The 12,792-nt window shown below is 38.6% G+C and overlaps 1 protein-coding gene across 2 annotated transcripts in view; it reads left to right on the forward strand.

Moving 5' to 3' along the window:
- WDR35 (WD repeat domain 35) overlaps positions 1 to 12,023 on the forward strand; it is an 84,476-nt gene extending 72,453 nt beyond the window's left edge. For both annotated transcript variants that reach the window (XM_045011263.1, XM_045011264.1), the window contains 9 exons: positions 269 to 472; positions 2,148 to 2,294; positions 3,340 to 3,472; positions 4,131 to 4,241; positions 5,277 to 5,441; positions 6,901 to 7,041; positions 7,513 to 7,669; positions 8,344 to 8,584; positions 8,917 to 12,023. In XM_045011263.1, coding sequence (XP_044867198.1) covers positions 269 to 472; positions 2,148 to 2,294; positions 3,340 to 3,472; positions 4,131 to 4,241; positions 5,277 to 5,441; positions 6,901 to 7,041; positions 7,513 to 7,669; positions 8,344 to 8,584; positions 8,917 to 9,067 — 1,450 coding nt within the window. In that variant the 3' untranslated portion in view covers positions 9,068 to 12,023. The remainder of the gene's footprint in view (positions 1 to 268; positions 473 to 2,147; positions 2,295 to 3,339; positions 3,473 to 4,130; positions 4,242 to 5,276; positions 5,442 to 6,900; positions 7,042 to 7,512; positions 7,670 to 8,343; positions 8,585 to 8,916) is intronic.
- Positions 12,024 to 12,792: the final 769 nt, after the last annotated feature.

The following is a 12,792-nucleotide window of genomic DNA, read 5'->3' on the forward strand; positions in this document are numbered from 1 at the left end:
TTAGGTGTCTTTTTTTAATTTGACTAGTTAATTAATTCCTAATATGACTTTCTAGTATGGCTGCTTTTCTAGCTATAACTCCTGTTTTTTGCCTGTGACACATAAGTCTAGTCTCCTGTGGGTTGTATACTTTGAACTCAGTTTGGTGGTTGGATTTTGTGTGCGGGTGTGGGTGGTGCTGGTGGCATGTGATATAAGGCCGTCAGATTCAATCTGGTGGTCCCTTCTTTCCTTAAACTCTGTGACTTTATCTGTGTTTATCATACAGGCGTCTCCTGGCTGAAGCCGCTCTTCAGAAGCTAGACCTACAAACTGCTGAACAAGCATTTGTGCGCTGCAAAGACTATCAAGGCATTAAATTTGTGAAGTGCCTAGGCAATCTGCAGAGCGAGTCAATGAAACAAGCTGAAGTGGCAGCTTACTTTGGCCGGTTTGAGGAAGCTGAAAGAATGTATTTGGATATGGACAGAAGGTAATTGCATACAGTAACCCCAGCAACAACTAAAGAAAAAATAGATAAAATAAATGCTTGCACTAAACAAAGGGGGAATGTTTAAGCACTGAGGGCTTTTTCAAGTTCTGAAAAAGAGAACAAGGTTAGATAGAGAAAACTGCTATACTGGTAGATTATAAATCCCTTTATTATTTAGGTTAACACATTCCAAAGAGTCTTACTTCCACTCTTCTCTAATTGATCTATATAGCAATCCATATCAGATTTAAATCTTCATAGACTTTTAAATGTTAGTCTGTAGATGTTTTAGTTAAGATTCCAAAAATATAAAGAAACAGTTTAAACTTAGTTAGCCAGTTAACTAGTTGCTGTTAGTTAGCTAAATCCTACTTTCTTTGAATTACACATACATGTTGCTGGGTTTTTAAATTAGCAGTAATCCTATGGGAGCACACCATGGATGATGTTTGGACAGCTCAATGAAAACTTCTGCTCAAGGGTTATAGTTTGCTTTTGTTTTTGACTAACAAATGTTTAGGATTCAAAAGAATGAGGTAGAAAATAATATTGCAAATATTATAAACCAGGAGCACACCCTGAGCTGGAATACTGTGCTTAGTTCTGGTCATCCCATCTCAAGAAGATGTAGTTGAAATAGGGGTCCAGAGATGGAGGACAAATGAGTGGCAGCATGAAAGTCTTCAATATATAGACTTGGACTTTAAGCTTAGATAAAAAGGGACATGAAAGAGGTATCTAAAATAACAAATAGTATAAGGTATGTCAGTCGGAAGCTTCCATTAGCTTTTCTCATACTAGGAGACATCCAATAAAAGTGAAAGGGAACAAATTTAAAGCTGATAAAGAAAATAACTTTTTACACAATGCATGATTAACCTGTAGAGGGCATTCTGTGTCAGTGAGGCAGGATGCCTCCCAGAGCTCTTTGGTTGCACAGTATGTGACACCCCTTTAAGGGATACAATGTATACCAGGGGTCAGCAGCCTTTCAGAAGTGGAGTGCTGAGTCTTCATTTATTCACTCTAATTTAAGGTTTCACATGCCGGTAATACATTTTAATGTTTTTAGAAGGTCTCTTTCTATAAGTCTATAATCTATAACTAAACTATTGTTGTATGTAAAGTAAATAAGATTTTTAAAAATGTTTAAGAAGCTTCATTTAAAATTAAATTAAAATGCAGAGGCCAGGACCCGGGCAGTGAGAGTGCCACCGAAAATCAGCTCGCGTGCCACCTTCGGCACACGGGCCATAGGTTGCCTACCCCTGATGTATACCCTTCCTCATGGCTGTTCAGAGCATTTCAGTAGCAGCTACTACACACAGGGCTGGAATTCTGGGCAGTCCGTTATTCCCTTCCCCACCACTGTGAAAGCTGCATAAAGACTGTCACAATGTAAATCAAAACAAGTATTTTTTTCTTTCAAATAGTCTTTTTTGAAAATTATTTTTAAACATAGACAGTTAAATAAATAGAATATAAGACATGATAACTAATCAGGGTAGTTTTCCTTTAAGTTTTATGCCACTCTAAGTCTCCAGGCCATAAGTCTTTCATGTTTCCTTTCTCTTCACCTGCAGGGGTAGTATTTCTGAATACTTTTGTCAAGAATTTCTGCAGCTATTTTATTTTCTTTTTTTCATTGTTATCAAATATTTTCTGATATTTATAGAGATCTTGCTATTGGTCTACGGATAAAACTGGGAGACTGGTTTCGAGTATTGCAACTATTGAAAACAGGCTCAGGCGATGCAGATGACACTCTTCTTGAACAAGCACATAATGCTATTGGAGACTATTTTGCAGACAGACAAAAATGGTATGTGTTATAGCAGGAAACAATGAAGTGGTGGTAGCTGTCTCGTAATTAAGACTCTCCTTGTAAAGCTCAGCGCAGAGTATGGGGGGCACATTTGGGAGCTGGAGTGCAGAGTGTGTGAATGTGGTATGAACTGGAATGATTCAGCCCTATCTCCTTGAAGAACTAGTAAGTTTCATAGGGCCTGTGTCCCACCGCCGCCTGCAGCTTTGAAATTCCACAGAGAACTGCTATTCAGAGCGGGGAGAACAGAAAAGCAATAATCCCAGCTTTGCCAGGTATCCAATCGCTACAAAATTTCTTCAACTTTAAAAAAAAAAAAAAAAAAAACCCTAGGCAAACAATTTTGTTAAGCTAGAGTTAAAAGTTATGAGTAAATATTAGTTAAAAAATGGCTAAAAGCCTTACAAGCATGTTGCAGGGAAACAGACAAAAAAGAGAGGGAAGACTGAGGAATTTCAGAGTTAAGGTTAATCTTAAACCCAAACTCCTCACAGTATATAACTGCATGCTTAAGGCCACCAAAACTACATTAACTCTGCCCCTGTAAAGGAGTCAGCTCCCACAGAATTTAAAGGCCACACTTTTGGGTGCCCAACTTTGGATGCATAGGGCCTGGTTTTTCAGAAATATTGAGCACTTGCATCTTCCATTGACTTCAGCTGGAGTGAAGATCAGACTATGGGCAACTAAATTGAGGCACCCAAACACAGCCAACTTCTGAAAATTTAGCATAAATGATTTGTCCACTCATTGTAGATGGAGTAATAAACACCAGGTTTTCTGACTTTCCACCTTTGCTCTAGCCATTGGATCCTGTTACTGGTGCGACATAATGAAATTCTGAAGCTAAATTTCTTGTGCATTCCATAATAGCTGTATTTCTGTTGTTTATATAATGCCAGAAAACATAGCCAACTGGTGAAAATATTCATTTCTGATATACAAATCTGTACTTAGTAAACAAGTTATTTCTTAGTGTTTAGTCAGATACCCTATATTAACATTTAAGTTTGTCTTAGTAGGCTTTTTTTTTCATCCTTAGGATAAATGCTGTACAATATTATGTACAGGGAAGAAACCAGGAACGTTTAGCTGAATGTTACTACATGCTAGAAGACTACCAAGGACTAGAGAATCTGGCTAATTCACTTCCAGAAAATAACAAGTTACTTCCTGTAAATATAAGAAAATTATTATGGTTATTTTGGTTTTCACGATGTGAGCTTGTCTGCACTAGACTTTTTTTGCCCCAAATTTCTCATGGTTGCTACCACTGGTTCAGCTCCCCTGGCAATAGCAACAGAGGGAATGTTAGTGAAAAGTGAAGATTGGGGTTATCCTGATCCTAAAAGAGGGAAAGACGCTATCAGTATGAACTGAAGTGATCCAGTGAGTAACAGCTAATTAAAAATTAGTTTGATTTGTATTCCAGAGTACATGGTAAAGGCAAATCATGTTACCTGAATGTCCTTTTAGCTTATTACACTGTTTTGGACAAACATAGCCATAACCTCCTTCTTTCCCAACCCTATTCTGTTCTGCTAAATTTTCTAGTATATGCACTAAATCCTAGAAGGAAGAACCCAACTGCACATAATTAAAAGATGATTTTCTGCCTTGAACCACTTTTAATTGAAAACCAATGTAGATCTGAGAAACAGGGTGTAAAAGCAGAATATATTGCTTTAGATTACTGCAGTGTGTTTTCTCTCTTTATAATCTGTAAACGGCATCAGTAATAAAAATTCAGAAGTTTGTAATAGTATTACAGTTACTAAAGGACTGTCCTGAAGATCTGGAAAGAAATGGTAACAAAATTGTGATGTCTTCCAGGACATAGCTCATATGTTTGTCAGAGTGGGGATGTGTGAACAAGCTGTGACTGCCTTTCTGAAATGTAATCGACCAAAGGATGCAGTAGATACCTGTGTACATCTCAACCAGGTGAGAAATTTGGCAGCTGGCAGAAGGTGGTCTTGGAATGAAAAAAAGAATTAACAATGGGATTTTTACCTCTTGATGCCCCGTGAGATTTCATTTCATATAGGTCATCTGATGGCTATTCAGTACCCTTCAAAACTTCATGCATTAGAGTTTAAACCAATCACTAACTGTTAGGGTATGAGACCTTTGTGAGAGGCAGATCATACTACATGCTGGTCTACACTGGAAAGTTAGGTTAACATAACTATGTTGCTCAGGGATGTAAGTTAAGCTGACCTAAGCCCCAGTGTAGACAGTGCTAGGTCGATGGAAGAATTCCTCCATCAGCCCAGCTACTGCCTCTTGGAGAGGGGGATTTACTATAGCAATGAAGAACCTCTTCTGTCACTGTTGTAAGTGTCTGTGCTACAGCGACACAGCTGCATTATCCGTTTACCAACTAGGATCATCATTAGCTATCTCAGGAGAAAAGCCAGGGACTGAATAGACAAGGAGAACCAGATCCACAAAGGGACTTTGGCATTGTGACACAATGACTAACTTTTAGGTGCTCAGAAAATCACAAGAACAACATTGTGAACCACAAAGCCTGAGTTAGTGTGTAGGCTCCCAATTCAAAACATGGGGAGAGATAGATGCCTACAAATACCATCCACAAAAACCCCGGTGCTCCTGATGGATACACATTGAGCCTTTTTCAGAGGCTTCCTACAGTCAGTGCCAATTCTAATAATAAAAAAAAACATTGCTTGCTATATCCTTTGCTTATTAAAATCATAACTTCTGTTTTCCTGTGTAAAACATGATAGGATATTTTTGACTATAAGGAAATAGTCATTCCAAATGGCTACAAAAATGAACACAAGGTTGTTGATGGCATAAATATTTGTAGATGTATTGTATTTACCTGTTTCTTTGACTTTACTGTAGTAATGTTCTAAAATGATGTTTTAGCTGATATACATGAAAAGTATGCTCTTAGTATATATTTGAAAACACATGAAATTGAATAATTGTGACTATTCTTATTTCCAGTGGAATAAAGCCGTTGAGTTGGCTAAAAATCACAATATGAAAGAGATTGGATCCTTGCTAGCTAGATACGCGTCTCATTTACTGGAAAAGAATAAAATCCTCGATGCCATAGAACTCTATCGTAAAGCCAACTATTTTTTTGATGCTGCTAAACTCATGTTCAAGGTATTATGGTTTTTTATTTTATGTAATATGGGCCAGTCAGAAATAACATTATATTTAGCTAGCATCAGTTGCTGTTGTGTAGTGTTTAAATTTTCCAGTGTGAGCCATTTGTTCCCTGGAAATGGTTATCATTATATGGAAGCCACGGTAACTACAGAACTATCATATTAACAAGTAATCCCAGTTAGATTTTTTTCTTCACTTCCTGTCAAAAACTGTTGCTCTGTGCTGGTAAGCTTCAGAGGTGGGTGCAATGATCCCTGTGTATAGTTTGAATCCGTTTGTATCCAAGTTGAAGTTTATAAAGTGCTTTTGACAATTTTTTGTTGACAGGCACTATATAAATATAATTGTTACAGCAAATGTTTACAAGTATATTATTTCTAAAACTGTTTCTCCTCTCATGGCAAAAACTCTAGTCCTCACTGATAGCTATCAATTTGTCAAATGTGACTTTTAAAAATCCCAGAACTTTTAGTTGCATGAATGCAAAAAAAGTCTACAAAACATATTTGTTATAAAAGGCAGATATATTTTTAGTTTTGTTTTTTTTCCTTCCAGCAAGGTAATAGAAAAATGTCTATATTATTTTTTATCAAACTTTCTAAATTTACCTCTTGACTTAGAACAAATATGAGAAATTTCAATTCAAAATGGAATTTTTTTTAGAAAGTTCTAAGTACATTAGTATAGGAATGTTTAATAGAATTACCTCTTCAACCGTAGCCAAGCATATCCACTGCAGTGATGACTTCAATACAGGATCAAGCTAAAGGACTAGCTAGACTAAAGGGAGTGAGCTCTCATTCACTCAGAAATAATAGCAAAGAGAATTCAGGAATGACTGACCAAATAAATGTTTTCTTTCAAGATTGTTCCCCTTCAAAGGAATATAACAATGATACACATTCTTGTCATGTTTAGAAATATTTTTGTCTTAACCTGTTCATACAGTTCCTTTTTTTTTTTTTTAGGCCCCAACTGTACAACTTGTTTCTCTCCCTGCATAGAGTACCACTGACTTCAGGGGTCCTTCTGCATGGAGAGAGTCACAGGGTCAGGTCTTTAATTTATACCGGAATTGTTTCTGAAAGGAGTCTGTTGTTATAGAGAGTTCAGGTTACCATGTTGGGGAAGATTCTCAGCTGGTGTATATAGGTGTAGTTTGATGGACTTCAATAAAGCAACACTGATTTACACCAGATGAGGACTGGCTTTATATGCCTGTTAGCCAGACCTAGAATATATAAATTCTGCATTTAAAACCTTGAGAATGATATTCAGATATATGTTTGTTTGTAAATTAAATTCTAATATTCAAGTAAAAAATGGACTTTTGACATAGCTTCCTATGTTTCACAAAGATCTTTAAGATAATTTTAGCATATAGTTGTAAAAAAAAACAAACAGAATTTTCATTTTTAGAGACATAATTTTACACATTCTTTATTTCTTTAAGATTGCAGATGAAGAAGCAAAGAAAAGGACTAAACCTTTACGAGTCAAAAAGCTTTATGTATTGTCAGCTTTACTTGTAGAACAGTACCATGAACAAGTGAAAAATGCACAGAGGGGAAAAGTTAAAGGAAAGAGTTCAGAGGTAAAGTGTCTCAAATGCTTTCTATGGTGGTGTAGCCGTGTCAGTCCCAGGATATTAGAGAGACCAGGTGGGAGAGAGATCTTTTTTTGGACCAACTTCTGTTGGTGAAAGAGAGAAGCTTTTGAGCTTACACAGAGCTCTTCTTCAGGTGACCTGAAGCAACTGGAGCAATTTAAACTGAGTTTTGTAACTCTGTCACTGAAACATTATTTCAAGCACAAATTCTGGGCCAGTTTTTCAGACATGTACACAACACTGTAATTTACACAGATACAAATGATTTTGCATGGCTGAAAATTTGTACTATGTACTATACAGTATAAATAGTGAAATTCATTTTAGGACAATATATATATACATTTTCCTAAGTTAACATAGAAAATAGGTATAGTGACTAGGAAAATCTTTTTCCCTCTTCCTGTTGAGTGTTTTAAACAGAAATGTTTACCTGTGATATTCCTTTGTTTTTAGGCTACTTCAGCTTTAGCTGGTTTGCTAGAGGAAGATGTTCTTTCTTCAGCTAATCGCCTCACAGATAATGCCTGGCGAGGAGCTGAGGCTTATCATTTTTTTATACTTGCACAAAGACAGCTCTATGAAGGTTATGTAGACACGGCAATGAAAACAGGTAGGATTTATTACAGTATAGATGGCATGAAAACTGAAATCAGTCTAAGCCACACAAACTTGTAAAACAAATTAATTCCATTTACATTTGTCATGTTTGTTCCACCCATTACCTGATCCACGTAATGTAGAACATGAGAAATATAATTAACAGTGTTGGAACAATTGTCAGCAGGTGCTAAGTTAGTTGCCAGTTTGAGCATTGGGTAGTTCTACAGAATAACTACCAATTTTACCAAAATGTCTAGGGGCTGGTTACCAGAAGATGTCTGAAGTTTAACTTGTCACTATCTGACAAGGTTTGACAACCCCCATAGGGTTGTTATTGACCACACATTTATGTGCATTGAATAATGCTTCCATGAAGCTCACATCAGAGCCGTGGAGCTGTAGGGGAATCGATGGATGTTAGTTGGGTATGTTGTGCCTTCTACCTTCTGCCTGTATTGAAGGGCCTAATTCATATACTTAATTTTCAATTCACAATTAAATACAAATTTTCTTCTTTAAAAATAGGTAGGACTATCTGTGCTCTCTACTATTTTCATTGGCTTTATTTTGTTTGTTTTATTTCATCAGGTAATTGATATTAAGAAGACAATGTACTAGTACAATTAAGTTGTATTCGTATTCAAGGGGACATGTGGTAACTTTCTCATTCTTTTCATTTGTTAGCCCTTCACCTGCGAGATTATGAAGATATTATCCCTGCAGTTGAGATCTATTCCCTTTTGGCTCTCTGTGCATGTGCCAATAGAGCATTTGGTACTTGTTCAAAAGCCTTTGTTAAACTGGAATCCTTAGAAACCCTTAGCCCTGAACAGAGACAGCAATATGAAGATCTTGCATTGGAGATATTCACTAAACACTGTCCTAAACATACCAAAAAATCTGATCTGGATGGTCTTCTGGAGGGGTAGGCTGACTACATTTTGGTTTTGTTGTTATGATGATGACACAAGTTTTCATCCTTTCATTTGATATTGGAAGTGGCTGGCTGTAAGTGCTGATGCTAGACTAATGCATGTACTGTGTCAGATCAGGAAGATTATCATACCTAGCCCTATTAATAATGTACACTAACACATGATTTAATTATGCCCCCCTACTAATAAAATGATGCAGACCTAAGTAGAGAAAAACTAAATTTGTTACAGATGGCCAAAGAAAGTTTTGCAAATCACTAAGATACTCAAACAGGTTTCATCTAAAGCAACGTGTTGTTTTTTTTTCTCTTTTGTTTTTTAGTGGAGAAGGGAAACTTCCAACCTGTGTTGCAACAGGAAGATCTATCACAGAGTATCAATTCTGGATGTGCAATGTGTGCAAGCACTGTGTGCAGGCCCAAGAAATAAGCAATTACAACTTCTGTCCTTTGTGCCACAGTTCTGTGACCTAGTAAAAGAAAAAGAATTGTGAGTGTGTCCTTGTGTATGTACCATTACAAACATAAAAGACTTCAAGATTTCAAAGTGGGTTATGAAATGTAATACAGGCACTACACTGTTACAAGATGCTACTAAGATTATTAGAGAAAAATCTGTTTTAGAAAGAAACTAGAATGACAGGAGTCCCAAAGAAGATGTAATTGTGAACCCTCTTTTATAAAAATGGATTAACAAAGTTTTTTTCTAAGTGTAAACAGGGCCTAAGATTAAAAACCAACAAAAATGAATGCATGTTTATCTCCATCTGTGTTTCCTTTGAGACACTCTAGGGGCTTGTCTACTCAGGGAAGTTAGTAGGCAGTAAGCTAGGGTATAAATTTAAAATACAATAGCTACTCTGCACTAACTCCCCATGTGGATATTGTTATTGCGCACTGAGCGTGCCCATGGTGTTACCGGAAGATTTTGATTCAATTATATTAAGCCACCAATGTTGCTCAGAATCACTACTTTTAATTTGAAACCCTTTATTTCCAATGTATCTATTCCAGTACTACCGGTTGGGGTGCGCTCTAAGGGATTTTCCAGGGAAAGACACAGTTAGCCAACTTTCCCTTGAAGGACATGGATACAGCCCTCCAATCAAGAATAGGCAACAAGCAATAAATTCTTTGAAAACAAACATAATATTTATTTAGAAGTGATTAGTTACAGTAAAAGTGCAGATAGAGGTAATACAATTATAATATAAACCTGAAGCAGCGTGGCAAATAGAGACAGCGCTACAATTACAGTTTCAATTGACTCACATATAATATAACAATATAATCACACACTTAATACTCTATATCATATAACAAACATATACCAGTATCAATTAACATTAAATACTTAAAAACTAAACATGCAACAAGTGCTGATCAGGCAATCATTAGGTGAGTAGGGAGATCTCACTCAGACCACAGGCATCCAGCTTTATTTACTCTTTAAACCCACACGGTCTAGGATGCTCAAATAAAAGACAATGAAACGTACAGAAGCCTTCTTAAAAATCCCTGTGAATCCTCTTACAAAGGTCCTTCTGCTCTGTCTGAGGCTAGGGAGTGTGGTCTGGTAGCAGGCTGTGAGCTGCTGCCTCCTCCTCCTCCTGAGGTAAAGAGTCTCCTCAGGCAGGAGAGGCAGAAGCCTGTTGGTCACTGCTGCTGGGCTGCTGTGGAGATCTTCTGCTGGCGGGTGGCAGAAATGGCCATAGCCAGGGGCAACCCTGGAATCCTGGGTGGGCTGCTGCTGTTGCTGCTGTAACTGCCTTTCAAGCAGCCTCTTCCTTGCTGGGTTTTGCTGATGCTGCAGCCACTGTCCTGTAAGCGCTTTTCTTCCTTGGAGGTGTTTGGCAGAGCTCCGCTCTCTTGTTGGTCCTGGTCCCCTACAGAGTTGTAGCCTGCTGGCTGCTGCCTTTATATATGTTTCAGCTCATTAGCTATTACTTTATTATCGTAATTCAGCCAAACAGCTTTCATGGATTTGCATATGCTAATGTATGGCATGTGTATAGACATGTGACACTCAAGCTCAGCCAGCTTCCATATATTAGCATATGTTAATTACTAATTAGCATGTGGTAATTATTCACATGTACAGAAAGCTCTTCCCTTGTCCCATAGACTTCTGTGGGCTCAACGCATCCCTATGGGGTTTTTCAGCTGACCTTTGGATGAACCCTAGCTACTTCCTGTCTGGAAGTCCCATTGGTTTCTATGGGCTACAATGTATTCCTATGGGGTTTTGCGTAGTCATTGCCCATAGGAAGTGATGTAATACCTTGCCTTCATTGCATCATCCCTATTCATTTCTATGCGCTCCCATGCCTTCCTTTGGGATTTCCCACTACATTACAAACCCGATGGCCACCATTACTTTATTTTCTAATTTAAATTATTCTTAATTTTTATTTAATTAAAGCTTTATTTTTAAAACTAATTACTGCTCTAAGCATGTCAAAGGGTCCTGACACTACCCCCATTCATTTTATGTTCAATTAAGCAATTTTATAATTTTTCTGAATTTAAATCCCTTCTGAGGCTTTTCTGCAGATTTTCCCATTTAGTGCTTGGTAAGGCATTTCGGGCAACTGAGGCAAAATCTCTTGTCACAATGGGGTGTTTCAGCTTAATGCACTTTAAAATGTATTAAGCTAAAGTGCACAAAGGCACTTTTAGTGTACTGTAAGTTTGTCTACATGTGGAGTTAGTGCAGAACAATTAATGCATTGTAACACCCTAGCTTGCGGTTCATTAACTGCTCCATGCAGACAAGCCCTTCGTTATGGGAGCTTCCTTCTTCATTTTTGTAACATACATTCAGTAGAAAAAATATTGGTTTTCCTAAAATACACGGATGGACTCTTGGAGTACAGAATTTCCAGATGGGAGCAATGTTAAAGTAGCACCCTTTATAACCTTGATATCATTCTTTTATACATTTTCCTAGAACTCTTTTTTTATTACAATGAAAATATTCTAATCTCGTTATAGTTAGGACCAAATATTTATGCTGCAGTCTTTTTCTAAACACATATTTACAAGCACAGTACCGACAAAGGAACTATAAGAGGTGACCCGCCAAGAAACTAGGGTTTATAATCTGAATTCTTGGTCTCTCTCTCTGATCTGTTAACTGTTTGTTTCTCTTTTATGTGACCAAGCTGAATCACACAAGGTTAGCAATAACAGAAACCAGCTGACAGCTCTTAGTGAACTATATGATACGAATTAGCAGCCTCAATCAACTGGTAGGCAGATAATGTGTCCATATCACACTGTCATAGTTGTCATCCTTGCTTGGCAGTATGAATGGTCACTGAAGGGATATGGTGACTGAATTAGTCTGTCATCCTTCCTACTGTGTAGAATTGAGCCCCACTGCGGGCAGAGTGTGATGAAGCTTGCAGCTGTACATGTTCTGCAAATAGATAGAGCCAGGGCCGGCTCCAGAGCCCAGCGGGGCAAGCTCCTGCCTGGGGCGGCCCTTTCCCGGGGGGGCGGCAGGCTGGGCCGGTGGACCTGCCGCAGTCATGCCTGCGGGAGGTCCACCGGAGTCCCGGGAGCAGCGGACCTGCCGCAGGCATGACTGCGGAGGGGACGCTCGGCCGGCGGCTCCAGTGGACCTCCCGCAGGCATGACTGCGGACGGTTCGCTGGTCCCGCGGCTCGGCTGGACCTCCCGCAGGCATGCCTGCGGCAGCTCAACCGGAGCCGCCGGACCTGCGAACCGCCCGCAGCTGCGGGAGGTCCAGCCGAGCCGCGCGACCAGCGGACCCTCTGCAGTCATGACCGCGGGAGGTCCGCTGCTCCCGCGGCTCGGGGGCGCCTCCCGGGCATGACTGCTTGGGGCGGCCCAAAACCTAGAGCCGCCCCTGGATAGAGCACTTCAGTTTTCAGTCTCCTCAGTCTGGTATCTTTCACGAGCACTAAATTCACTTTAAGGAGGATTATATTTTTGAGGAAAGATTGTCAGGGGTCTTGTTTTCTCTTGGTTTGTCTTTCTGGCTGGAAAAAATTACCTTTGTAATATCCAGAAGTTAAATCTTTTGTTCTTTTGAGTAGTTTGTCCCTCCTGTATGGAAAAAATTTATATGTGAAAAATATACCATTAAATAAAATCTGATTTTCTACACTGATACTTGGATGAGCTCTCATTTCTTTGGTTTTCTAGCTATAGATACTGAATTACACTGTTAA

The sequence above is a fragment of the Mauremys mutica genome, chromosome 3 (genome assembly GCF_020497125.1).
Source record: "Mauremys mutica isolate MM-2020 ecotype Southern chromosome 3, ASM2049712v1, whole genome shotgun sequence".
NCBI classification, from domain to species: Eukaryota; Metazoa; Chordata; order Testudines; family Geoemydidae; genus Mauremys; species Mauremys mutica.